The sequence below is a fragment of the Tamandua tetradactyla genome, chromosome 18, assembly GCF_023851605.1.
Source record: "Tamandua tetradactyla isolate mTamTet1 chromosome 18, mTamTet1.pri, whole genome shotgun sequence".
NCBI lineage: Eukaryota > Metazoa > Chordata > Mammalia > Pilosa > Myrmecophagidae > Tamandua > Tamandua tetradactyla.
Genome location: NC_135344.1, coordinates 70,375,091 through 70,399,828, shown reverse-complemented (window position 1 = coordinate 70,399,828; position 24,738 = coordinate 70,375,091). Strand labels below are relative to the sequence as shown.

Genomic DNA, 24,738 nt, shown 5'->3' with positions numbered 1-24,738 from the left:
TTTTGTTAGGGGATTTCTGGAGTACACTGGGCCAACCTGGGCTGGCCTAGTCTGAGATAGGATCCAATCCAACCTAACAGACCAGAGTAGGCTTCACTGAAGAAGGTTCTACTTTTCTCCATCTAGTACTGTCAACTTTTTATATATTTATTAAATGATTGATGAATTTTCTCCATAGAAATTATTGAAAAGGCGACAACTCTGAATGAGACCTTGGATGAAAATTTCCAGTTGCCCAACTCTGTCATCCAGAATATGCAAGAGAACATTACATCTTTGCTGGAAATCATACAGAAAAGGCACTTCATGCAGTTATACCAAAATGCCACTCGTGAACTCAAGTAAGTTGCTAAGTATTCTTCAAGTTATAACCAACTAGAGATAGGAACTTGAATGCTGAGTGAGGAGGGGGTGGGAAGAGAGCTCCCACTGAGGGTGAGACATAATAAAAGATGAGAGAGTCCCTGTTGTTAAATAAATCAAGAGTTGGGTTCTAGCCCCTCCGAAGAGAGAAAGGTGTAATCCAAGTGACTGTATTTCTGTGCAATTATGCAATAGGTTTTGTTTTATTCTGCAACTCCAGAACAGCATATCCATCTTGCACAAATAGTAGAACCTCTTGATTACTGCATTAATCATGGATGAAGTATAACGCAATACATTCATAGAAGAAAAAACGTAGTCATGGAGTTCCCCTGCAGTAAGCTGTGAGACAGGTCTGCATTGCAGCAGAATAATTTTGCTCAGTTAGACACACCCTCGTTGAAAAGCGTGAAGTGAAAATACAAAGCAGTGTCAGTGCTTTGGAGATCAGAAAGACTTGGACAGTCACAGGCATCAAGGAGTTTCTAATTTCCTTTCAGGCTTTTTGCTTAGTATTTCTTAGTATGCACAGTTATTACTTGTTATGATAGCCTGAGCTATTTTTATTGCTGTTTCTGTGATAAATGCCTTAGTTCTTATTTCAAATGGTTACATAGTACTGCAACAAATCTCCATTCTCTATAATAAGGTATTTAAACTATTTAAAATATTTTTTTGCTATTTAAAATAATGTGATGGGCATCTTTATGCAAAAAAAAATGTTTTCTTTATTTCAAATGATTGTCTTATTAGGGTAGATACAAAGAATTGGAAGCAGTTAGTCAAAAGGATTGCATTTGGAGAATCCCTGACATGCATTTCCAAATTATTTTCTAAAAGATTGTTTTTAACCATGTACGCGTCCACCAGCAATACAGTAGAGGGCTGTCGGTACGTCTTTTCCCATTGCATTGTTTAGTATGATTTTTAATGTCATTGTTTGGATGGAGTTTCTGAGAGGGGACTAATGAGACCTAGTTCTAGGACAGGAGATAGGACCTGGGCCCACATGCCCTGAGAAGGCAGTGCCCTAAGGCCGGGAGGGGTGTCAGCAGAGGCCACGGGGGAAGGGTAGGAGAGCTGCCATCTATGGGGCAGGGCGCCCTACTTATATCATGGACTGTGATCTTCTTATCAAACTTTGAGGTTGATAAGAATCCAGGTGAAGAATCTGAGGCCCAGAGAATATATGTAACTCTTTCCATGCGAAACCTCCAGGATAATAGGCAACTTGGCCACATTCCCTAATCTGATTCCAAAATCTGGTTCCTTTCCAACCCAGAATCAAGGAAGTGCCATGTTAGACTCAATCCATAAAGCACAAGTGGGTGGAATTTTGACCATCAGAGACAGCAGACGTTGAAGACATTTAAGGTGAAGGGAGGGTGCAAACAGAAGGTCAGGGCAGGGAAATGTGGGATGTGACCTAGGAGAGGTGAAGAGGGGACGGACGATAACCCTGGAAGGGCAGAGGGCAAAGAGGTCGGCTGACGTTTGTACAGGATTCAGGCACAATGGGTAATTTATCTTTGTAAATCATGTTTGCAGCCTTAACACCGACGTGGAGGCCTTCATCCGTGCTCCTCTGCATTCGCTTCTTTCCAGGTCTTCCCTCGGTCCCGCCATTCTTGGGCCACCCATCCCAGGTCCAGTTGGCTCTGCTCTGCTCCCTGATCCTCCTTAGCTCCCCCACTGCCTCCAGCATCATAGGCCCATGTCATGTATTTGATTCCACACTTACCCTCCTGCCTGCTGTGGTTCCTTCTAGTGCTTTCCTGCCACTGTGGTTGGGTTGTCAGCTCATGCTTAGTCCTTTATTGGCTACAACTCAGGGTCAACTGGGCTCAACTTGTTAAAAAAACAAAAGAGAGAAATTCCCTGGACCCAACCTGAAGATTCTAAGGAATCATTTGCGGGGAGCTATCCCCTCCAACCATTACCCTTTCCCAGTCCATTCATTCATTCATTCAACAAAATTGATAGAGCTCCCAAGTGGCACGCTTTGTACTACAAGTTGGAGGACATAAAGGAGACTAGCAGAGCCTTTTTCCCCATTAGAAGCTTATAGTCCAATGGGGAAAGGTTTATTTTCCAAATAATCATTTGGGTAGAAGGGGAGAGGGCAAGTGGGTTCCCTGACTCCCCACTCCCATCCCCCTCAGGGCTCCTGCTCCTACCCCCAGCACCTGCCACCACAGCCTTGCTCCTTCTCGATCGTTGCAGCTCTTCTGTTTGTATTTGGATTAAGTTACTAGTAATATTGTTGATCTCTCTCTTTAATTTATAAGTAAAATGATTAATGAAGAGACCTTTAATTCAAAAGAAATAACTTCACACACCAAAAACAGAATACACATTCTTCTTGAATGTGGATGGATAATTCTCTAGGATAGACCGTATGTCAGGTCACCAGACAAGACTCAATAAATTCAAAACTATTGAAATCGTACAATTTATATTCTCAACCAAACAGAATGAAGGTAGAAATCAGTAACAGGGTGAAATGGAGAGTTGACTAATAGGCGGACATTAAACAGCATACTTATACACAACCAATAGGTTAAAAAGGAAATCACAAATGAAATTAGGAAATATCTTCAGGTGATTGGAAATGAAAACACAACACACCAAAATTTATGGGATGCAGAGCAAAGGCAGTGCTAAGAGGGAAAGTTCTAACTCCAAATGCTTGCATTAAAAAAGCACACTTCACGGTGCACGGGTGGTTCCGTGGTAGAATGCTCGCCTTGCATGCAGGAGACCCGGGTTCAAGTCCCAGCCCATGCACCCAAAAAAAGAATGCTTTAAATCAGAGGCCTAACCTCAAAATCAGAAGAACTAGAACAAGAAGAGAAAACTAAACCCAGAGCGAGCAGAAGGAAGGAAGTAGCAAAGATTAGAGTAGAGATAAAATAGAAAACAAAAAACAAAAGTTCGTTCTTAGGAAAGATCAGTAACATTAACAAACCTTTAGCTAGACACACAAATTTTAAAAACTCATAGAAGACGATGGAGGGAAGCAGATTCCAGACCTTGTGCGAAGTAGTGCTTTCTTAAATTCTACACCCAAAGCACGAGCAGCTAAACTAAAAGTAGATCAATGGAACCTCATCAAGATTAATAACTTTTGCATCTCAAAGGACTCATTCATGAATGTAAAATGGCAACACACAGAATGGGAGAAAATATTTGGAAACCACATATATGATAAAGGTTTAATATCCAGAATATATAAAGAAATCTTTAAACTTAAAAAAAAAAACAGTTTAAAAAATGGTCAAAAGACTTGGATAAACAAATGGCTAGAAAGCAGGTGAACAAATGTTCAACATCATTAGCCATCAGGGAAATGCAAATCAAAACTACAGTGAGATATTTCACACTCATTAGTATGGCTGCTATTTTTTAAAAAATGGAAAATAAATGAGAGAGAGAATGCAGAGAAATAGGATCACTCATTCATGCTGGTAGCAATGTAAAATGGTGTAGCAGCTGTAGAAGACAGTTTGGCCGTTCATCAGAAAGCTAAATACGGAGCTACCATATATTCTGGCAATTCCACAACTTGATATATACCCCAAAGAATTGAAAGCTGGGACTCAAACCAATACTTGCACATTGATGTTTATAGCAGCATTATTCATAGTCGCCAAGAGGTGGAAGCAATCCAAGTGACCACCAGCCTACAAATGATTAAATAAAGTGTGGTGTGGATATACAATGGAACGGTATTCAGCCATGAAAAGAAACGAAGAGAAAAAAAATAAAAAGTTTTAAAAAAGGAGTGAAGTCCTGATACACGAGATAACATGGCTAAACCTTGAGGGCACCAACCAAGACATACTGCCTTGATCTCACTGATTTGAAACAGTTAGATTAGGCAAACCCATAGAGTCAGAATCTGGAATGTAGGCCATCAGAGGACAGCGTGGACATAGGAAATGGAAGGTTAAGGCATACAGGGTTCCCATTTGGAATGATGGAAATGTTGTGCTAATGGATGGTGGTGATGGTGATACAACACTGAGAATGTGATTGACAGCACTGGAATACATATCTGAGTGTGATTGAAAGTGAAATATTAATTTATATGTGTGGCAACAAAATTAAAACATTTTAAATATCCATACAACTCCACTCCACAAACAGTGGACTCCAAGTAAGCTAAACCAGGGAATTTAATTAATAATGCAATTATGAAAATGTGCTACCACCCATTGTAACAACTCTTCATGCCCTGCAAGTTGTTGGTGGGAGGGTTGTCTGGGGGTAGCCTCAATTTTATGTATGATTGTTCTGTAGACTTATTTTTAAAACACCATTTTGAAATGAAGAACATCAATGTTTATCCCCCTGAAAAAGAAGAAAAGAAAAGCTAGAGTTTCACCGCATGTTCTCTGGTCTCCCCTTTCCCATTTCCATGGCTGATGCCTGCGGTCATACACTGTTACAGATCACGTGGATTATTTAGAGAATTACATATCAGCCTTTCTCATTATAATTCTCAGAAAGTGGGTAATCGATACCAAAGTGTGGTGATCCTAAAAGGGAGAAAAGTTAGCACAGAAAACAGTTGTTCCTCATGCTCCTGTCTGGGTTTCTGCGCCCACTCCTGCACTCACAGTCAGTGGAAGGGCTCACAGACCTCAGTGTCCCCTTGTACTCACAGCCTGGAGTGGTTTCGGTGACGTGGCAAGGATGCACAGCTGGACCGTAAGGGAGAAAGACTCAGAGTCTGGAGGAATCCATGTGCAGCCTGCCCTTGGCTCTCCCATGCCATGATGGGGCGCCCAGCGTGCATGCGTCCCCCAGCAGTGCGCATGTGATGTGTCTGGCCAGGGAAGCCCATTAGAAGCTCAGCATAGAAGGGTTTTCCTAGGGCTGGTTGCATGGGCACCCACTGCCCACGATGTGTGCAAAGTCCAGACTCTCAGAAGAAAAGCAGGCATTCAGCATAATGATGTCACAGCCCATATATGCAGCCTGGTTGCTACGCCTTAACCCAGTGATTTGATATTGTAGAAGCTGAGAGTGTTTTACAAGGCAATTCCCATGACATTTTGCAAAGTTCTCCTGACAAATTGAAGCAGAGAGTTAATGGGATATAGTCAACCAATGAAGAGATTTATAGTGTGAACAGTTTATTGTTCTATGAAGCTGCAAATTCAAAATTGCTTTAAGTAAGCAATTTGATAGCATATCTATAAAAAAGAATAGGAAAAATGTTCTTTGATTTCCTAAAGCTTGCATTTCATTTATCAGTGGCACAAGTTATATCTTTCTGGTAATTTGAATTAGAAAGTATGATAAAATCTATTAACTAGCTACAGAAAAACCTTTATAATGTATAAATACATTGGTAAATTCATAGCAAATCACTGAATAGTCTTCTTTCAGTTTCTTACCATATTATGATGAAAGATTGTTGTTTCCATCATTAATATAGACTGCCATTCCAGTTTTCTTGATTCAGATCTACTGAGATGTTTTGTTTTTATTCCGTGACTGAATGCATTAAGAAGTTTGTGAATAAAGGTAATTTGTTTCTGGGGAAAGTATAAATCTACCAGACCTGTAGGTGTCTCAGAAAAATTGTTTCTATTTTTAATAGGTTATGCTTTATCACTTATGATTTCAAGAAGAAATAAAGTAGGTGTAAATATGTAAGGGTTCCTTCCACTCCCATTTCAGAGACACAAGCACAGTTGTTCATTTACTCACTGTGTAAACCATTTTCCTTCCCAGGGCTGCTGAAGATTTATTATCACAAATTCAGGAAAATTACCAGAAGCCGCAGGAAGAGCTGACGGCTTTAAAGGAAGCAGCAAGAAGCCTCCTTTCCAAACACAGCCAGGAGCTGCAGGCCGCAGAAAACCTAGTGAGTGAAGCAGATGCGAAGACCGAAGAAAGCAACGGCCTGCTGCTTGTAATCGGTGCCAACTTGAGAGAATTCAATGTGAGTCTTAGCATGGTTCTCTCCTTCTCCATTCGGACTGGTAGCCAGATTCTCCAGTGTAACTAACACCATTTGTAGTCCCTTAACAACGAGCCAGCACATAGCATTAGGCGTTCACGTTATGAAGGTGACTTCCTTTTATGAAGCATCCTTAACAGGTGTTTTTTTCGCTGCAGGATAAAAAGCTGCGTGTTCAAAAAGAGCAAAACTTGACCTCAAAGCTAATCACCAAAGCAAGAGGACTGATAGATGCTGCCATTTCACGTGCAAATGCTACACAAAATACATTAGCAGTAAGTTACTATTCAGCCTGGCTGCGAATACGGTTTTGAAAGAATCTGCAGTCACCTCCTATACATACACACAGGCATGCCATTAAATGGCTGCATACATATTAAAAATATTAATTTATCCCTGTAGCAATTAGAGCATCACCGGGACGAGCTGCTTTTATGGAATGCCAAAATCAGGCATCACGTCGATGATTTGGTCATGCAGATGTCCAAAAGAAGAGTGCTTGACCTTGTCTATGGAGCAGAGGATCATGCAGCTGAGCTCAAAAGACTGGCAGGTGTGCTGGACAGGTGAGGCTGTGTCCTTGCGGGAATTGGAGAGGTTGCAATCCGCTGATCGCAGGGAATAAGAATGGCTGTTTTGTTCATAATGTTGAGCCACTCTTCCCACTTGGTCTAAAACTGAGGCCTCCTGTTTTATTTTATGTGACAAGTAGGATTTCCTCCCTTGTCTGGTAATGTAGTTTGCCATCAGCTTAAATGTCTGCTTGAAAAAATGCAGACTGAAGTGGAAAGGATTGAAAACAAATATGCTACAATTACAAGCCATCAGGATTTTGTTTAGCACCTACTAAGTGCTGGGTGCTTTATTAGGTTGTGTGTGCATGAGTAAGGCTGTTCTAGGTATTCATTTATTTACATGCCTTACCTTTGCGGAGCTTGTTCTCTGGGTGGCTTATGAATGGATGGAAGATGCACTTGCTTTCACTTCACTTATAAAAGTCTTGGGAGTCTCTTTCCCAATTCCTGTAAAACCCCACCCCCAGTTATATTCTGCTGCCTTAATGTCTACCACTTTAATACAATTATTTTAACTTCCCTCTTTGTTTATTTTTAACTGTGTCTTCAAATTGCTAAAAATGCTTTTAAACATGAAACGTAACTTTAGGCCAGTGATTCCCAAACTCACCTATATATTGTAAAAACCTGGGAAACTGGGTTGTTCAAATCCCTTTGTCCCTTTGTGTCCACCATTCAAAGATTGTGATTTAATTGTCCTGGAATATGTCTTGGGCTTTGGAATTTTTAAAAGGTGCTTCTGATGTGCAGCAGATGTGGGAACCGCTATTTTATCAGTGACTCATACACTATTGTGAGTTAATTGATAAATTTAATTCTTTGAAATTTGGTATAAAATATGGATAGAAAGAGCCCAAAGACCCTGGGAACATTGTTATTTTTGTTGTGTGGGTGTTTTCTGTAAATTTCTTTCCAAATTGAGAAATGCTGGCCATAAAAGATTAGATCACACAATGAAAGCAATTAAAAATGATATAAGATAAAATTTTCTGGAAATTATCTGCTCAATTAAGGCCCATGGTCTCCTAATGCCGGAGGAACCAGTCATGGAATATGGCATTGGATTCTCAGTTAATTTGTGCCTTTTCATCTCCTTTCATCATTTTCTAAAAGAGAGAAAGAAATAAAGCCAAAATAAAATAGCTACTCAGTATAAAACAGTAAAAGTAACTTGATATAATACACAACATTAAATAGCATGATCTTTTTTTACCTATAAATCACTGAATTTTCCCAGTGAAACAATAACCAGCAATAATTGCTCATGCATGGCTTGGGAATTCACCCAACCTTATAACTTTGGGAAGAAAATCAAGTGAGTTCCTCAGCAGGCAAAAATGCATCAATTGTCAGATTTCATTTTCTAGATAGAGAGAGCTGGATGAAATTGCACAGTTACCAGCTGGCAAGTTCGTAAGTGATTTGCTCACTTGTAAGAATGAAGTTCATCTGATTGAAACAGTATCTGGTGGTCCTCCAAAATCTCTAGTGAATTTCATCAAATTGGTATGCACCATTTGGATGATAAGATTCAGCATCCTTCTCTATGCTTAGAAAGGTTTTTGAAATTAACAGAGTCATTGAAGGCGAGATTATAATGAATGCAAACATGCACCAGTGCTCCAGGCATCCACAGGGGGTTTGACCAGAGATAAAGAGATGTTCTTGGGGGGGGGTGAAGTGTGGATAGAAATTGATAAATGGACCAAAAGGTGGGAAACAGCAATAGTCTGTACTTTCAGTATTAACAGCAGTTCTGAGTGATATCACAACAATGTGACTCCAGCTTCTTCTCAAAGATTCCTTTTAGAATTAGAGGGAAATATCTACATTGTTCTTCCTTGATGATGGCATTTTGCTAAGGGGAAACTGGGAGGCTTTCAAGACTAGTGGACACTTATAATTTTAGTGCATGAGTCTGCAAGTTTGGTTTAGTTTATCCCAACATCTGTAAATGTGCTTGTTTGTTAGTGGCCTTGAAGATGTCAGATACGTATCCCTGAATGCAACCAGTGCTGTCCATGTCCACTCCAACATCCAAAGCGTGATCCAAGAATCCGAGGAACTGGCCAGTGATGCTCTCAAGATGGCGGCGAAGTCTGGCCTGGTAGGAAATACCCCGCAGGCTTTAGCATGTATCTTTTCCTAGGCTCTGTTGGAAGATGTTTCCGTAAGGTGCTTGAGTTGAGGAAAGATTCTGTGACTCCAGTGGATGCCTGTCAACTTCTTGTTCTTGTGCAGTCTGTTTGTGGCTTCTGTCATGGTGCAATAAAGTTCTGCTGTCTTAAGATAATACATATGAGGACTTGGTACTAGTGAGATAGAGATGAGGAAATTCTTGAAATTTCTTATAATAAAAATGATCATGCTGTTTGAGAGCTACCTGAGACATCTTTCTCTACCTGTGGTATAAACCTTCATTTAATGGCTGATTTCCTTCTGTATTTACCTAAAGATCTCTTTGGGTCTTTGCTCCTCAGTCCTTTTAAGTTGTCTCTACTGGTTATCTAGTTTCCTTTCTTTTTTGGAACTTAACCGCAGATTATTCTCAGGGCATTGCTTGCTCTGTCGCCAGCAGGCTGTCACCCTCCCTTCTAGTCACTCGGATTAAGTTTTTCTATTTTTCAGCTCTCAGAATCCCTTGTTTCTAACGGGAAAGAGACTCTCCAGCGGAGTTCCACGCTTCTAAAGGAAGGTGACAGCCTGAATAGAAAGCACCAAGGTCAGTTCCTTAGCACAGACTGTTCATGAGCAGAGTGGATGTAAACATACCTCCCTGGGCATCCTGTGGTAATGTGCTTCTTTCCTCGGAGCAGTTTGACGCTTTCCATTTCCTTGTCACATTAGCGTTCGAATTCTCTCTTATGTAAATATATGATTTTAAATTTCATTCTAGTTGTGTCTCTTATGCTAACATGTCGTCACCTCTTATCTTTGTAGACTCTTTCAGCCTTCTTGATAACTGACTCCTGTGCTCACTGCTTTGGCCTGTAGAGTTGCAGGTTCTCCAATCCAGGTGTCTTTGACTGCATGTCATCCTCCATTTGCTTCTCGTTTTGCAGTTCCGTGCAGATATTTATCAAGTCTGCTATTTCTTTTACCTTCCTCACATGGTTAATATAATACTAGACTCATGGCAGGTTCTCACTAAATAAATATAAGATTAAATCATAATTGATTTTTCAATTAAAAAAAATACCTATGCAGTTTAGTAAGAATTTCAATAAGCAATTACTCGGCATATGCTAAAGCCACCTGATAAATGTAGTGCAGCATGGCAGCAGGAGCCTCTTCTGCAAGATACTTAAAAGGAAAACTATATAAGCATAAGCATACAAATTTTTATAGCCTACAGTGTAGTTCTCACCTTATATTCTAATATACAAAAAGTCTTGGGGTTTAGAAAGAGATTTGTTCATACATAGAGCTCCTATCCCTCTCAAACTAGTCCCACAGCTGTCTGAACCAAGGGCTTGAATACGTGTGTGTTTTTGTTTCACTGTGAGTGACACAATTTAGAAATCATGGTGTCTGCTCAAATTAGAGGAAGTGCATAAAGCTCAATCATAAAGGATTCAGCAGAAATTCTAGCATCCAGGTTGAGGGCTATGATATAACTTTCAGACCACCATCAAAGGTATTTCATAGACTGTGGAATAGTTGAACCTTCTAGTAGTTAAAATTTTAGGCAAAGCCATCATGTTCCTCAAAGATTTTGTCAGTAGTTTATCTTCTTAGCCATGTGTTCAGAATCCAAAGGCAGTTGCCTGTCATGAGCAGAAACTTTAAAAGTAAAAGCTTTGATCAAATTTGGCGAAGGTGGACTTGGGTCCCCATTGAATGGTCAGAAAATTCCAGAAGGAGTAGGAACCATGGTTGGGGAAGCAGTGGGAGGCTGTGAGAAGGCATTGTAGGCAGGAGTCCATATTTGGGGTTTGCAACCTAGAGGAAACAGGCAACCAGGATTTGATGAAGATAAATGAGCGGGTTTGATTAAAGACCATGTGATTGAAACATAGTTCTTCCCGCGAGCTCTCTTTAGATTGAACATGAAATTTTAGGAGAAATATCAGTGAGAGGGGCAACAAAAAAGTTTGAAAATGATTTGTCATACTATGAACACACTTTTTGTTTGTATAATGAGTGTGCTCGCCTAAGTGTTGCTGGAAAAACTCATTCAGTACTAAGGGTCTCTGTGGAAAGCTATTGCTTCTTGTGGATGGGGTCAGGAGTGATGGGAAAGAAAGTTGCTGTCTGAGTGACTTTTTAGTAGGCTAATCTTAAAGAGGAAACTTCTTTCCCCTTTTAAGTAGGTATTACATTGGAACTGAGTGAACTGAAAAACTCCATGAACAAATTTCAAGCAAATGCTGATAAAATTACCGGGCAAATCGATGAATCACTCTTGATACTTAAAGAACTTCCTGAAGGTAAGTGGAAAGGAGCTTCTTGATTTCATTCCTGGCTTCTGTTGTCAAACCATTACATGTGAGTATGATGAAATCCTGTCTCAAGCCTAATGAAGAGCCCTATCTCTAAATGGGACCAAGATAGATGAAGTTTTTACTTGCAAACTTATCTTATTTGGGAGTGAACTAGCTATGTTTAAATAACTTTTTAAAACTTGCATTGAAATGCTAAAATTAGAAGCTTTACAACAAAAGCCTTGGAGACTTATGCTGCTATATTAATTGCTTACTTTTAAAACAGACAATACACTTCGCATAGATGAAAGAAGATAATTCAAAGAGGTCAGCGAGTAAAGATGCTGAAATGCCCTTTACTGGCCTTAAGGGAGAATGCTAGATTCATTGTAAATTAGGGAAATTAAAGAGTTCTTGCTTGGTAATCTTCCTTCATGAGGTAATAAAGTCTAAAATTGGCTCATGGATCACTTTAATATTGATGGTTTGGAAAAGCAATGTTAATTAATAGTTTAAATAGGATAACTTTTTAAACATATAATTCAAATGGGTTGTGCTGTGGTCCATTATTTACACTCCTTCAAACCTCTCTTTGGTTCTTAATGAACCTTCTTTTAAAAAGCTTTACAAGATGCTCAAACTCATCTTCAAAATTCTTATCTCCCTCTTACCCTCATGAGGATGATAATTACTGAATGGAGATGTGCATGGAGAGGCCTCTGCCCTTTAAATCACTGGAGCATTTTTCTGATCTCGAAATTTCTTTTTCCTTTTTTAAGGACAGTATGGGATATATTGATAAAATACTTAAAAATAACTTTAATTAGCAATGACTTCCAACTTTCAGAGACGATGTAAGGAGAGTAAAAACAACACTTATATATCCTTTACTCAGATTCTCCTTGTGTTAGTTTGTCTATCCCCTTTGTGACAGAGCACTTTTAAAATGAATAATAAGGCCTAATAGTCATCTCCCAGATTTGGCAGAGTAATTCTGAACTGCAGTTTATCTTTGGTAAGCATTTAGCTGGCACTCTACCATCAAGCCTGGAAACTGGTTGATTTTGTACGCAAGCACCAATTCCTCTAGCCTAGTGGGCGTCCATCTTACCTACAAATGTTTCCAAACCTTGTCATCCAGATATGGAAGAATTTGAAAAAAATGTTTAATGAAGATGTGCAAGAGTGATAGGAATCAGACCAAAGGAACAAATTCAGCTTATTAACATGTTAAGAAACTGAGCACGTGGCAATTGGCAGTTGTCATTGTGATTGCATTATGTATCAAAGCCATGTTCCAGAATATTGTTACCAAAATTATTTCATTTGTCTCTAAAAGGGAGCAGCAGGGCATATGATATGCAGCCTTAATATTTGCCACTGAAAACAAACAAAATGTGCTTTGTGTTCAACAACCGATAAGAAATATTAACGTATCTTTATGTAAAATACGTGTTCTGGTTTTATGTTTCTCTTTGTACATAACCACCAACATATCTGCTCGCATCTAAATGTATTTCAGATGTCAGAGACAAAGGCGCCCAAACCGCAGAGCTGGCTGCATCTGCAAACCGGAGTGCAGTGGGCACGCTAAAAGCTGTTGTGGGTTTGAGTCAAATGCTCCTGAATACATCAGCTGTGCTGAACGGGATCAATGCTACACTGCGAGCAACGAGTGAACTCCTGCGCGACTCCTCGGAAGCCAGTATGTCCCTGGTCTTCCTCCCGTCATGAAAATCTGCCCCCCTGCAGATACTGAGCCTGCAAAACACAAAACTGTGGCTCCACAAACTGTTGGCAAGCAGCATTCTTAAAAAAAAAAAAAAAAACTGCGCTAACAGCTGGATTTGCATTGATAAAGAAAGAGAAAGGTCTGGCTAATGCCTGTCGCTGGTGCATTTTCCCATCTATTTCCCAAAATGTCAAGGATTTGATTATTGAGAATGTTCTGTTTCATCTGGTGCTTTACTAATCAACAATCCCTTTGTCTTGTCTTCCTCTCCCCAACTTTCTCGCCATCACTCATCTCCTTGAATTTGTTAGCTCTGTTAGTTGGAAGAAAAGTTAAAGATGTGGAAACACAAGTCAACCTTTTGTTTGGTCGGCTGAAGCCTTTGAGGACGTTAGAAGAGAATCTGAGCAGAAACCTATCAGAAATTAAACTGCTGATCAGCCAGGCCCGCAAACAAGCAGCTTCTGTGAGTGTGGGGCTCCTGTAGACAAGCACTGCTTTAGCTGGGGTTCCCAGGAACATGGAATTCCCATAGACAGGAGCCCAGTAACGCTGAGCCCCCTAGAACTTCCCCAGACCCAGCTCAGGGACACGAGGTCCCAAATAGCTCCTTCAGGCACAGCTCACAGTCAGACCTCTCTTCCTCATAGCCTTTAAGTATTCCTTATTCCTTCAGTATTCCTTAAGTATTCCTCATTCCTTTAAGTATTCTTAAAGCCGGGAATGAGCCGCACTTCTTTGATTTCTGCTTGTATTCAGTGTGTTTCACCATGTTTTCAGCAAGGAAATCTCCATGTTTTTCTGGAGATTTTATAATCACTTGTAATTATCGCCTGGACTTATAGATTTCTGATTATTAGCCTAGAGGGTATAGAATGCGTTCTGTGCTTCTGTGGTTGCGTATGGTGTTGCATCATCATTTTGCCGACTTAATTTTATGAATCCAAGGACTCAGCAGAATGTTCTTGAAGTGTGGGCCTCATCTCCTAGGAACTTACAGACTGAAAAAAACATTTGTACCCGCACAAATGTCCACATGCTTGACTCTCAGAGAAGCCCCCGCTGGAGAGAATGTTTTAGATCCATCCACGGCTTGTAACACTAGCTGTGCTCTAAGGGGCAGGGGGAGGCAGTGGTGACCTCTGTTCTTAATTTTTACCCGCCTTCCTCCTAGCCAAGGAAAAGCAGTTCCAGGCTTTTTCATTCTGCCCCATCCCTTCCCCCGCCTCCCTGACCTCTCTGTTGGAAAAAGGGATGCAGTTTTACTAAGCTCTGGCTTCTGTCGTATTTTCAGTCACTAAATCCACACAAGCCCAAGGGATGTTTCCAAATACGATTATAGGTACAGCTTTATAATCTTTAAGGTTAATATAATATATACACGCAGATAGCTATCAATCCAGAAATGTGTAGTAATGCGTTAAGTCCCCTAGAAACATTTGCTGGATGAATAAGTACAGTAACCCCCATGAAGTCACTGAATGAGCATGGCATAGCCTCTGTTGGGTGTGAGGATTCCCAGGTGATTTGGATGTGATCCTTGCCTTTAAGGAAGTAAAACTCACATGGGCAAGACACTTTCCTATATAAAATACTCTTTAAAGACCCAAATCTGACCTTCCCACGTCTAAAATCATTTTCATCATGCTCTGATTTCTCACTTTATGAAACCCAAAGCGTTACGTATTATCAGTGGGGGAAACTCGCCTAACGGTGCAACTCTTGTCGAGGAACCACACTTTGAAATCTTGGTGAGCTGCCAGCGTTTGCTGTGGAATGAATGGGACACTCCCCTTTATCTCCTACAGATTAGAGTAGCCGTGTCTGCAGACAGAGACTGTGTCCGGGCCTACCAGCCTCCGATTTCTTCAACCAACTATAACACCTTAACACTGTATGTTAAGACAAGCGAACCCGATAACCTTCTCTTCTACCTGGGTAGCAGCACCAGCGTAAGTTACAGACCTGCAGAGAATGGCAATGATTCTCACTCTTAAGAATGTACACACATTCTCTGAATTGACACTTTCTTTGGATGAGAGAAAACAACAGGGCCTTGGCGAAATCATTAATTCTCCTAAGGGAACTAACTTTTTGCTGTCCTGGTAGCATTGGGTTACAAATATAAGTAAACTTTAAAAGTAAATCCCTGCAAGGAGGAGAATGGCATTTCTGAAAGGTGCGTCTCTTTGCCTGGAGAAGAGAACTTTGCCTGCTCCCTCTGACCTCAGAAGCCAGCCCATTCAGGTTTGGTTCTGTAGAGTCGGTCTTGGTGGTTGTCCCCAGGAGTTGGGGGCCTTTTCCCTAGAAAGCATGTCAGGATGCTCAGGCTTCATCGAGGCTCTGCCATCCAAGGAGACTCGGGTGGTTTCCAGAGGGCATGTTTCCAAGGGCACAGCTCTCCTGGAAGACATCAGCCGCCCCTAGCTCTGCTGGTAGAAACAGGTCAGAACCCTTGTGTTGTGTTATGAAGCACATATGTTCCCTCCCTGAAATGCCTTCTTAGGAGAGCAGGTGCAAGCCACAGGTGAGTTCAGGATGTGGGATTCAGGCTCCCTTTCCACTTCTTATTTCACATTAAAGTGACCAGGCATTGTGAGCCACGGATTGTACACCGTGTAGGGACTGTATGTGTGTGAAGATTTGTCAATTAAAAAAAAAAAGTACATGAAATCAACTTTGCAAACTGTGTAATATAAGTTTACTTATCTTATAAATGCAATGCAATAGAGAGCATGACACCAACATTTAACCTAAAAGCCAATGATTGCCAAGTTCAAACTCCTACAATTCTGTGTATTCGGTGTTCATGGAAAAAAGGCTGGAAAGAATGTCAACTCTGCTCGTCTCTTAGAGGTGAAATTAGGGATAATCTCGATGTTCACCTTTATACTTTTTCCTATTTTCTACACAAAACTAATGCCACATTTTGTAATTGCATGGGCTGGGGTCTGCAAAATTAAAACATGGGGGCGAAAAATGGCTGGCAAAGAAACAGCTGCAGAGCCTTCCCTGAGCTCTCTGTGGGTCGTTAGTGATGCCCGGATTTTCAATGGGGAGCTTCTTGAGGGCAGCCCGGGGTTTCAGTGTTCAATGGCGGCCACCTTTCCCAGGAGCTGAGTCACGCTCCAGCTCCAAGGATGGGGGGTGTTTAAAGACACAAAGACAAAAGCGAGAGTGCTTTTTGCTTTTTCACTCTTTAAAAAAAAAAAAAGAACAGAGAACATGCCATGAGAAAGTGCATTCTCTAAAGGGTTTTGGGTTGCCAGAATGACAGACGGTTGTGGTACAAATTCATTCCCACCTGGATCTCCTGCCCTGCAGGTGGACTTCCTGGCCGTGGAGATGCGGCGGGGAAAGGTGACCTTCCTGTGGGACATGGGCTCCGGGCCCGTGCGACTGGAGTTCCCAGACTTCCCAATTAACGACAACAATTGGCACAAGATCTCTGTAGCCAGGTAATAATACATTCTCTTCTGGCAACTCTCTCTCTTTTTTTTTTTTTTTAACTATATTTGCCCAATATTTCATAAGTGATTGCATGCTTTTAGCATCAGATTTGAAGCTTCAAAACCTCTAAGAAGTCAGGTTATTATCAAGGAATAGTTGATTTAGGTTAACTATGGAAATGAAGGCTGTCGTTTTTTTCTTACTGAAGAAATTTTTTTTTTCCGATATCCATAGTCAAAAGAAGAAACAAACGAAAAGCTTAGGTTATCTGTAGAATGCGAGGGCTTAGTCTGAGCCAGTAAAAAAGTATTAACAGAAGATAAAGGCCTACTTGGAGAGGGCAGAGTTCTCACCTGCCATGCCAGAGACTGGGGTTCGATTCCCAGAGCCTACCCATGTAAAGGAAAATAAATAAATAAATAAGGCCTACCCGGTAGAAACTTGAGGGGCTGGCAGGAGTAAACACGTAGAAGAGGACGGAAGCGAAATCTACAAGCTGGGAATGTATTTCCCTGAAATTCAGACACAAAGGAAAATGATTCCTGAAAATCCTCCCCAGAGGTAACTACTTTTAAGCAGCCTCAGATCTAGATTTCTTTTCACTGTTCTGTAGCATGGTGGTTTGCTGTTGATGATTTATTGTGGTTGTAAATTTTTTTGCTTTGCCTTCGTACAGATACAGGGTAATAGGGAAGGCAGCAAGCTGCCTTCATATACCGTTTAACTCATTAACTGTGGCCGTGGTAAGCAGAGCGATAACGTGCTGAGACTTATGTTTTAAAAGAATTATTCTACAAGATTTTGGAGAGTAATTGGGATGGCAGGGTGGAAGTGTGGACTGGAAGCAGGAGAAGAGTTGGGGGTTGTTGTAGATGGAGAAAAGTATATGGAGGCTGTGTGTGAACCAGCTGTATATGGAGATGTGGGTCGATGCGAAATCCTCGGTGTTTCTTTTGCAATCCTTTGTGTTCCTTAGATTCGGAAATGCCGGTTCACTGAGTGTCAAGGAGATGAGTTCGACTCAAGAGCAGCCAACAAAAACAAGTAAATCCCCAGGAACAGCTAATGTTCTGGACATAAACAATTCAACACTAATGTTTGTGGGAGGACTTGGAGGACAAATCAAGGTAAAATTCTGAAAATTCATCCCAACAGGACTGATTGACTGACTTTACCTATACATTAAACTTACATGTTGAAATTGTTGACTATATCCTAGACAGATAAAGATTTTTTTTGTTCCTCTTATTTTACTTAATTATAGTTCATCTGCTTGGTTGGATGGATCTTTAGGGCAAAGAGCATGCTTAATAAAAAAAGCCTGTAAATGGAGAAAAAGCCATTGGATCATTTTGCTTGGTTGGGTTTCTTTCCCAGTGATGAAACAGGAAATTCAGTATTTCACATTAATTTCTGTTAAGTTCCTATATGTCTCTACTCTAAGTCTAGTGATAGACTAATATGAATTGGTGTTTAGCAGAAGAACCAATTGTATTTACTTTATTACATCAGTTATCATCTCACCGAATGTTCTCATATTGTCAAATGAGAAAGGTGTCTCAGTCCTAATTGGGTCTCCTATCCCTAACTCCATTCGTTGTGGGGATGTCCATTTTCTTCTCCTGTAAAAGGGACTTCACTCCAGGGACCTTCGTAACTGAGATGAGCTTTAAGATCCTCTCCAGATGACACTCCTGAGATTCCATTTCACAACTGGAAGGACAACCAGTGATTCCCAACTGGCCGTCTTTCTGAATATTACCTTCTCCCATTTTGGCTTTGTCAGATTTGTGCTTCCAGGGAGAAGCTGCACACACTTGAGTTTATCTCTTTTCACTAAATATGTGTGGGTCTTGTTTCCTTTGTGTGTTTATGTTAGAAATCTCCTGCTGTGAAAGTTACTCATTTTAGAGGCTGCATGGGACCAGCGACCTTGAATGGAAAATCTATTGGCCTGTGGAACTATATTGAAAGGGAGGGCAAATGCCACGGATGCTTTGGAAGGTAACATTTTCCCACTATTTAACACTTGGTGTGTTATTCTATTAACTTTGAAAAACTGCTTAAAGAAATGACATGCATATCAAAAGGATTGATAAAATTTGTTGTTATTGGTCTTATGATTGAAAAGGATATGATCTAGAATTTTCTAATACAAGCATGGGTATCTTCAACCTTTAAAAAGAAATGTTCTTTTTCCTGTCTTGCATCATATGCTTTGATCATGGGTGATAAATTCTTAAGCTTCAGACATCCCATTTAACCTTCCGTCTCAGAGAACCACAATTAAGATATCTTGGGTAAACTGCGGTACACATTTATTTTGAATCTACTTCTACAGATGAGAATATTTTCTTGTGCAGTCAGTTTTATAGATTAATACCTAGCAATTCCTAACCAAGTTCTATGATTTTCTAAGTAAAATGCATGGGGAAATGGAGAACGACTAACACCTTTTTGTTTGTATTGATATAATAGAAGACATTTATAACTTAATCCCACCCTCTCCACTATTTTCCAACAAAAATCACTGTAACCCCATAGTAAATAAGACCTACTTTCTAGCACTTGAGTAATTAAGACAATAGATTGACTTTTGCCATTTGAGAAATGTAACATCTGATAAAATTTCTCCCAGCTAATGGCTTGCTGCTATCCAGATAGATATCTCTAATTAACAGTAAAGACATGACAAGGTCAGATAGAAACAACTTTGCAATACATTTAGAAAGTCAGAGGTGAGTTTTTGTTTTGCCCTTGTCAGGTCTGCTTTCTCATGTGTTTGAAGTGTGGAGGTTTCTAGTTTAAGCCTTTGTTACATTCCCCCTTCCTTTGCTTACTTAAAAAGTATGATCAGAGACTTGGTCATTGGGGCCTTAGGATTATAAAAGAATGTTGGATTTGGGGACTAAGTGTCTCAGGCTCCAATCCCAGCTTTCCTACCCAATCTCTCTCTTTGTGACTTTGGGTAAGTCATTTACACTTTTGGGTCAACTCTCTCTGAGCTTTGCTTTCTGCTTCCGGAAAAGGAAAACAATAGTCACCCTAGTCTTACCCACCTCCAGAAGTGATCGTGATGGAAAGATAACGTGATGTATGTGAGGATACCTTATGAATTTGGAACATTGCAACAATATTTATCATTGATCTTCCCATAGTGGTGTCCACTTGCTCCCTACATACATGCTCAGGATTATTTTCTTGACAATAAGTGTGTCAGTTTGCAAGCTACCAGAATGTGAGATACCAGAACTGGAAAGGCTTTTAAAGGGGGAATTTAGTAAGTTGCAAGTTTATAGTTCCAAACCTATGAAAATGTCAAACTAAGATGTCCAGGGAAAGATAACTTAATTCAAGGAAGGCCGATGGAGCTAGAACACCTCTGTCTGCTGGGAAATCACATGGCTGGCATCTGCTGGTCCCGTGCTCCTGGGCTCTGTTGCTTTCAGCTTCTGTGCCTATGAGGGTTCCTCACGTAGCTTCTCTGGGGCTGGCTTTCATCTCTTGGGTCCCCTTGGCTCTCTCTGGGTTCCGGCTTGCTTACTATCTCATGGTGACATCTGCTGGGCTCCAAGCATCTCCAAACATCTTTGTCTCCGTTCTCTGAAGCAAATGTTCTCCAAGCATCTGTATCTACTCTCTGTCAGTCTGAGGCTTCTGTCATTTCTGTAGGCTCTGCCATTTCTTTCAGCTCTGAAGAGTCTCTCCAAAATGTTTCCTCTTTTAAAGGATTTCAGTAAATTAATCAAGACCCACATGGAATGGGTGGAGTCACATTGTGTAATCAAAAGCTCATGCCCACAGCTGTGTGTGTCACATCTCCATGGAGATAATCTAATCAAAATTTCCCAGCCTGCAGTATTCAATCAGGATGAAAAGAAACAGTTGCTCCCGCAAGATTGGATCAGGATTAAAACATGGCTTTTCTGGGGTACATGAAACTTTCAAACTGGCACAATAAGCATGTGAAAAGTCAGGGTTTTGTGATTGGCAAAAATGCTCAAAAATGATATTACTTATAAAGTCATTCCTTCACTCTAGAAGTCATGAAAATAGACATATATATTTAGGCTCTCTGAACTGCTGCATTTTCCCTATGCTAGTTTCTTAGCAAGAAAGTCTTCTCAGCAGTTTTATAATTTCTAACATGAAAAATGCCCCTATCTCTGGTCTCTACCCCCTACGTGACTCCAGACCACTAACCCTACTTTTAGAAAAGGGAAATCTTACCGGAAATGGAATATTTCTAATATGAAAATCATCCCCCTACTTTAGCTGTTAAAGTACCTCCTATTTCATCAGTCATTTTCAAGGTTATTTTTAAAACCATTGGCCTCAAGCTGCAGCCTTGAGTGGGTTTCATTATTTTTTCGTTGGGTTGAGGGAGTCAGTTTTCCATGCTACCACCTGTTTGTTCCTTGTGAGACACCTGCCACCCCACCAGTTCTCCTCTTCCCTGGATGTCTGATGGAAAGGGCAGTGTGTTCCTGGGAGGGGACGACCAGTGGGCGCTGCCATTTCTTGATGCTGGCCCAGGAGTTGGCTTTTTTGAAAAAGAGAGGGCTGGCCACCTAGCTGAGCTTTTTGAACAAATTGACTCATTGGCTCAATGACACTGGGATGTGATTAAATAAGTTTTCCTGGTCATTGAACAGATCTGCTGGCTATTGTTGTATTACATTGATTGGCATTTCAAAAAAAAGTATGATTTTGTAAGTAATATTAGCTTGGTAGGATATTTATAGATATTTCTTTAATTTAAAAATGGAGAGGCAGAGGGTATGTCCTCGTCGTAAATATTTGAGAAACACTGGATTGCAAAACTGAATGCATCTTCGCCGTGTGACTTCTCAGAGCCATTGCCATGTTAACTGCCCAGTAGTCCTCTCCTGGGAAAGGACTGATATTTGTGGCATTTCCCAAATTCATTTGTCCCCCACGCTCTTGAGAAAGAGCATCTGAAAGAACTCATATTCCATGGCACCCACTCTGGAGTATGCAGATAGAGACACAAACCCACGCCCTGTGTTTGTGTTTGTCGACTGATCTGCTCCACCTATTAGAAAAAAGATTTCTTGCTAATAAACTGATTGTGGGAATTGAATCCACTTCGGTGGACCAATGATTAGAACTCATTGTGCCATGATTAAATCATTAGTGTGGTCCACTGACATCCTTGAGATTTTCCTCTCTGATTTCTTAATATGAGCAGTTACCTTAACTTTGAGTCAGCTAATTGATATTTGTGTTATTTTTTTAATTCCCCTTGGAATATAAGTATAGTACGTTTGTCTACATTGTGTCAGCATATTTCTCTATTTATGAACAATCTCAAATCCTTTAAAGATATTACAAAATTACCCACTGATTCTAACAATTCTCATCTAGATGTAGGAAACTTTTAATTTAATTGGTTCTAATTAGCCAATTAAATGGCAAAAGAATGGCTCTTGTACTAGAGCACCAGCGATGGGGCTGACTCTTGAGCTGGAACAGTCATTATCTTTAGATCCTCCCATGTCCCAGGCCCCTGCTAGGTACTGGAGAGGCTGACATGAGTCACGTAAGCTTGTCTCATAGTCTAGGGCAGAAGCACAAAAAAGTGCCACACCCTCCGGCAGGCGAGCACAGGAGTGGGAGAAGCAGCTCCAGGGTCTGGGGCTAAGGCGCCTTCTCACCTCCTTGCTCCGCAGCTGCATAACCTATGGTAGGTGTTTTGGTTTGTTAAAGCTGCCAGAAATGGGTTGGTATTTACAATGGGGATTACTTAGCTTACAAACTTAAAGTGCTAAGGCCATGAAAATATCCAAATTAAGGCATCAGTAGGGCGATACCTTCTCTGAAGAAAGACCGCCAACATCTGGGATACCTCTCGCACACGGGAAGGCATATGGCCAGCGTCTGCTTGTCCTTCTCTCTTGGTTCTGTTGATTTCAGCTTCTGGTTTCAGTAGCTCCCTCTCTCCTCTTGTGTGTGTGTGTCCTTGTCTCTCAGCTTCTCTGGACTCTTTAGGCTTTTTCTGTCTTTTATTCTCTCATAAAGAACTCCGGTAAAAGGACTTAGACCCACCTTGAATGGGATGATTCACAACTCAATTGAAATAACCTAACCCAAAGGTCCCACATATAATAGGTTTGCACCCATGGGATGGATTAAAAGAGCATGGCCTGGGCGGGCCGCGGTGGCTCAGCGGGCAAAGTGCTTGCCTGCTATGCCGGAGGACCTCGGTTCGATTCCCGGCCCCAGCCCATGTAACAAAAACGGAGAAACAGAATACAATAAAACAAGAAAATGTTTAAAAATGTTTCCCTTTCTTCCTTCTATCCTTCCTTCCTTCTCTCTGTCTTTAAAAAAAAAAAAGAGCATGGCCTTCTCTGGGGTGCATAACAGCTCCCAACTACACAGTAGGTAAGCGTTGATAGCTCTCATGATCTCATGAAGAAACTCTCATGAAGAATCAGAGTGGACTAGTAGTTTTTCCAGGCTCACAGGGCTCAAGAGCTGGAGAGGGTAGATTCCAGCCCAGTCTTGCCTATCTCCAGAGCTTGTACTTTAACCCTGGGGTATAGTGCTTTACCAAGTGCTAGGACAGTTCTACAAATGAAGGGCAGAGTCTTCATTTTGTCCTTTGCCTCTTGCTGAGGCAGGATCCCAGAGCTGCCTTCGTGTGCCTTCCTGGGGAGCTGAGGTCCTGGATGAGTGCAGGGACGTGTGAGCCTCTGGTTGTAGAAAGAAGATTGTGGTGGCTTCAGAGAAGGGCAGGGCAGTGGCCAACCTGGGGACCAGCCCAGCAGCTGCTGCTGACTCCAGACACAGAGGTTTCTCAGGAGAATCATTTTCAGTCATAGTTTTTTCCTGAACTCGTCGCTGTCCTTACTGCCTCACTTGCACGTACTCTGTTGAGGGAGGGAAGTCAGAAGCAAGGACCCTGGGCTCCTCAGAGCGAAGAACTAGTGAACTCGAGGGCATGCCCAGTGGGACAAGACAGATTTCTCCAGTTGTGTTTGAAACTTGGCTTCACTGTTTTCCTGAGGAGTGTTCTTGGGCAAGGCACTTAATCCTTGGGGTTCATATTTCTAATAGGCAAAATGGGGATTATCCCACCTACTATGTAGGGCAGTTGTGGGACTAGAGAGAACATAAATGGCAGCAGGTGAGAAATGGTTATAGGAGAGAAAATGCACATCTGAAAAGTGCTACAGTCCACATTATATAACTCTGTTGTAAGCCACGTAGTTTGTCTCAAAATATAACAGGAGTCTTTGCACTCATCCCGCAGGTGTCTGAGGATGTCAGTGATTTTTAGTGAAATGATCTTTCTGGTACACTGATGAATATTTGTTTTCCATTGAATCTCCAGCTTTCCTAATGTATTAGTTAAAACCAGCAGAGGGTGATAAATGTCAATATTAAAGCTATTCTGACACAGTAGAATGAAGAAAAGACGGCCACAGTCAAGGAAATCCAACAAAGAAAATATCTGATTGGGAGGCAGAACTCTTTATAGCAGTTATCCGTCTGGTGGAGAAATTTCTTTTTTTACTACCATGAGAAATGCCCACACCAGCTTTCTTTTCTTCATAAAGCAAGTGGTCATCTATTTATCTTGCATAATCTCACGACAAGCATATTTTTCAATATTTATGAATTATTGTTACTGTCAAATTATGGAAGTGACAGCTCTGCAAAGGTTTTTCTTTTTCTTTTTTGGTGGTGAGTGGGGAAATAGTATAACTCAGTGAAAGCATCATTTGTTCTCTTCAACTACCTTTCTGAGAATGGATTCCGCTTCACCTGCTCTGCCTTGCAGCCCCCAGAATGAAGATTCTTCCTTCCATTTTGATGGAAATGGGTACGCCATTGTGGAAAAAACACTCCGGACCACTGTGACACAGATAATAATGCTCTTTAGCACATTTTCACCTAATGGGCTGCTTCTCTACCTTGCTTCCAATGGCACCGTAAGCATCTTCATCAGCCCCCGGCCCTACTGTGTCTGTATATTTACACTGCTCTGAGGATATTTAGGTTGGATGACTGCTTTATGAGTGTATACTAGTGTAATATATACCAGTATGTATGATTATATTATATGCATATGTGCATGTGTAATATATATTTATACCACACTATTTCCCATTTTAAATGATTCATTTATTATATTAACACAAATGTATTGAAGAAGCTTTGGAAAACACAGAAGACCACAAAATAGAAAAT

General features: G+C 40.9%; 1 protein-coding gene across 2 annotated transcripts in view; it reads left to right on the top strand.

Annotated features, from left to right (window-relative positions):
- Positions 1 to 24,738, top strand: part of LAMA1 (laminin subunit alpha 1) — a 145,919-nt gene that overhangs the window by 103,388 nt on the left and 17,793 nt on the right. Inside the window, exons 36-49 of one of the 2 annotated variants that reach the window (XM_077135944.1) lie at positions 179 to 341; positions 6,109 to 6,319; positions 6,496 to 6,612; positions 6,740 to 6,903; positions 8,884 to 9,019; positions 9,541 to 9,634; positions 11,226 to 11,342; positions 12,859 to 13,041; positions 13,380 to 13,534; positions 14,877 to 15,020; positions 16,393 to 16,526; positions 17,495 to 17,645; positions 18,398 to 18,522; positions 24,329 to 24,479. In XM_077135944.1, coding sequence (XP_076992059.1) covers positions 179 to 341; positions 6,109 to 6,319; positions 6,496 to 6,612; positions 6,740 to 6,903; positions 8,884 to 9,019; positions 9,541 to 9,634; positions 11,226 to 11,342; positions 12,859 to 13,041; positions 13,380 to 13,534; positions 14,877 to 15,020; positions 16,393 to 16,526; positions 17,495 to 17,645; positions 18,398 to 18,522; positions 24,329 to 24,479 — 2,045 coding nt within the window. Of the gene's footprint in view, positions 1 to 178; positions 342 to 6,108; positions 6,320 to 6,495; positions 6,613 to 6,739; positions 6,904 to 8,883; positions 9,020 to 9,540; positions 9,635 to 11,222; positions 11,343 to 12,858; positions 13,042 to 13,379; positions 13,535 to 14,876; positions 15,021 to 16,392; positions 16,527 to 17,494; positions 17,646 to 18,397; positions 18,523 to 24,328; positions 24,480 to 24,738 lie in introns of both variants that reach the window. The other variant, XM_077135943.1, reaches the window with a different exon arrangement.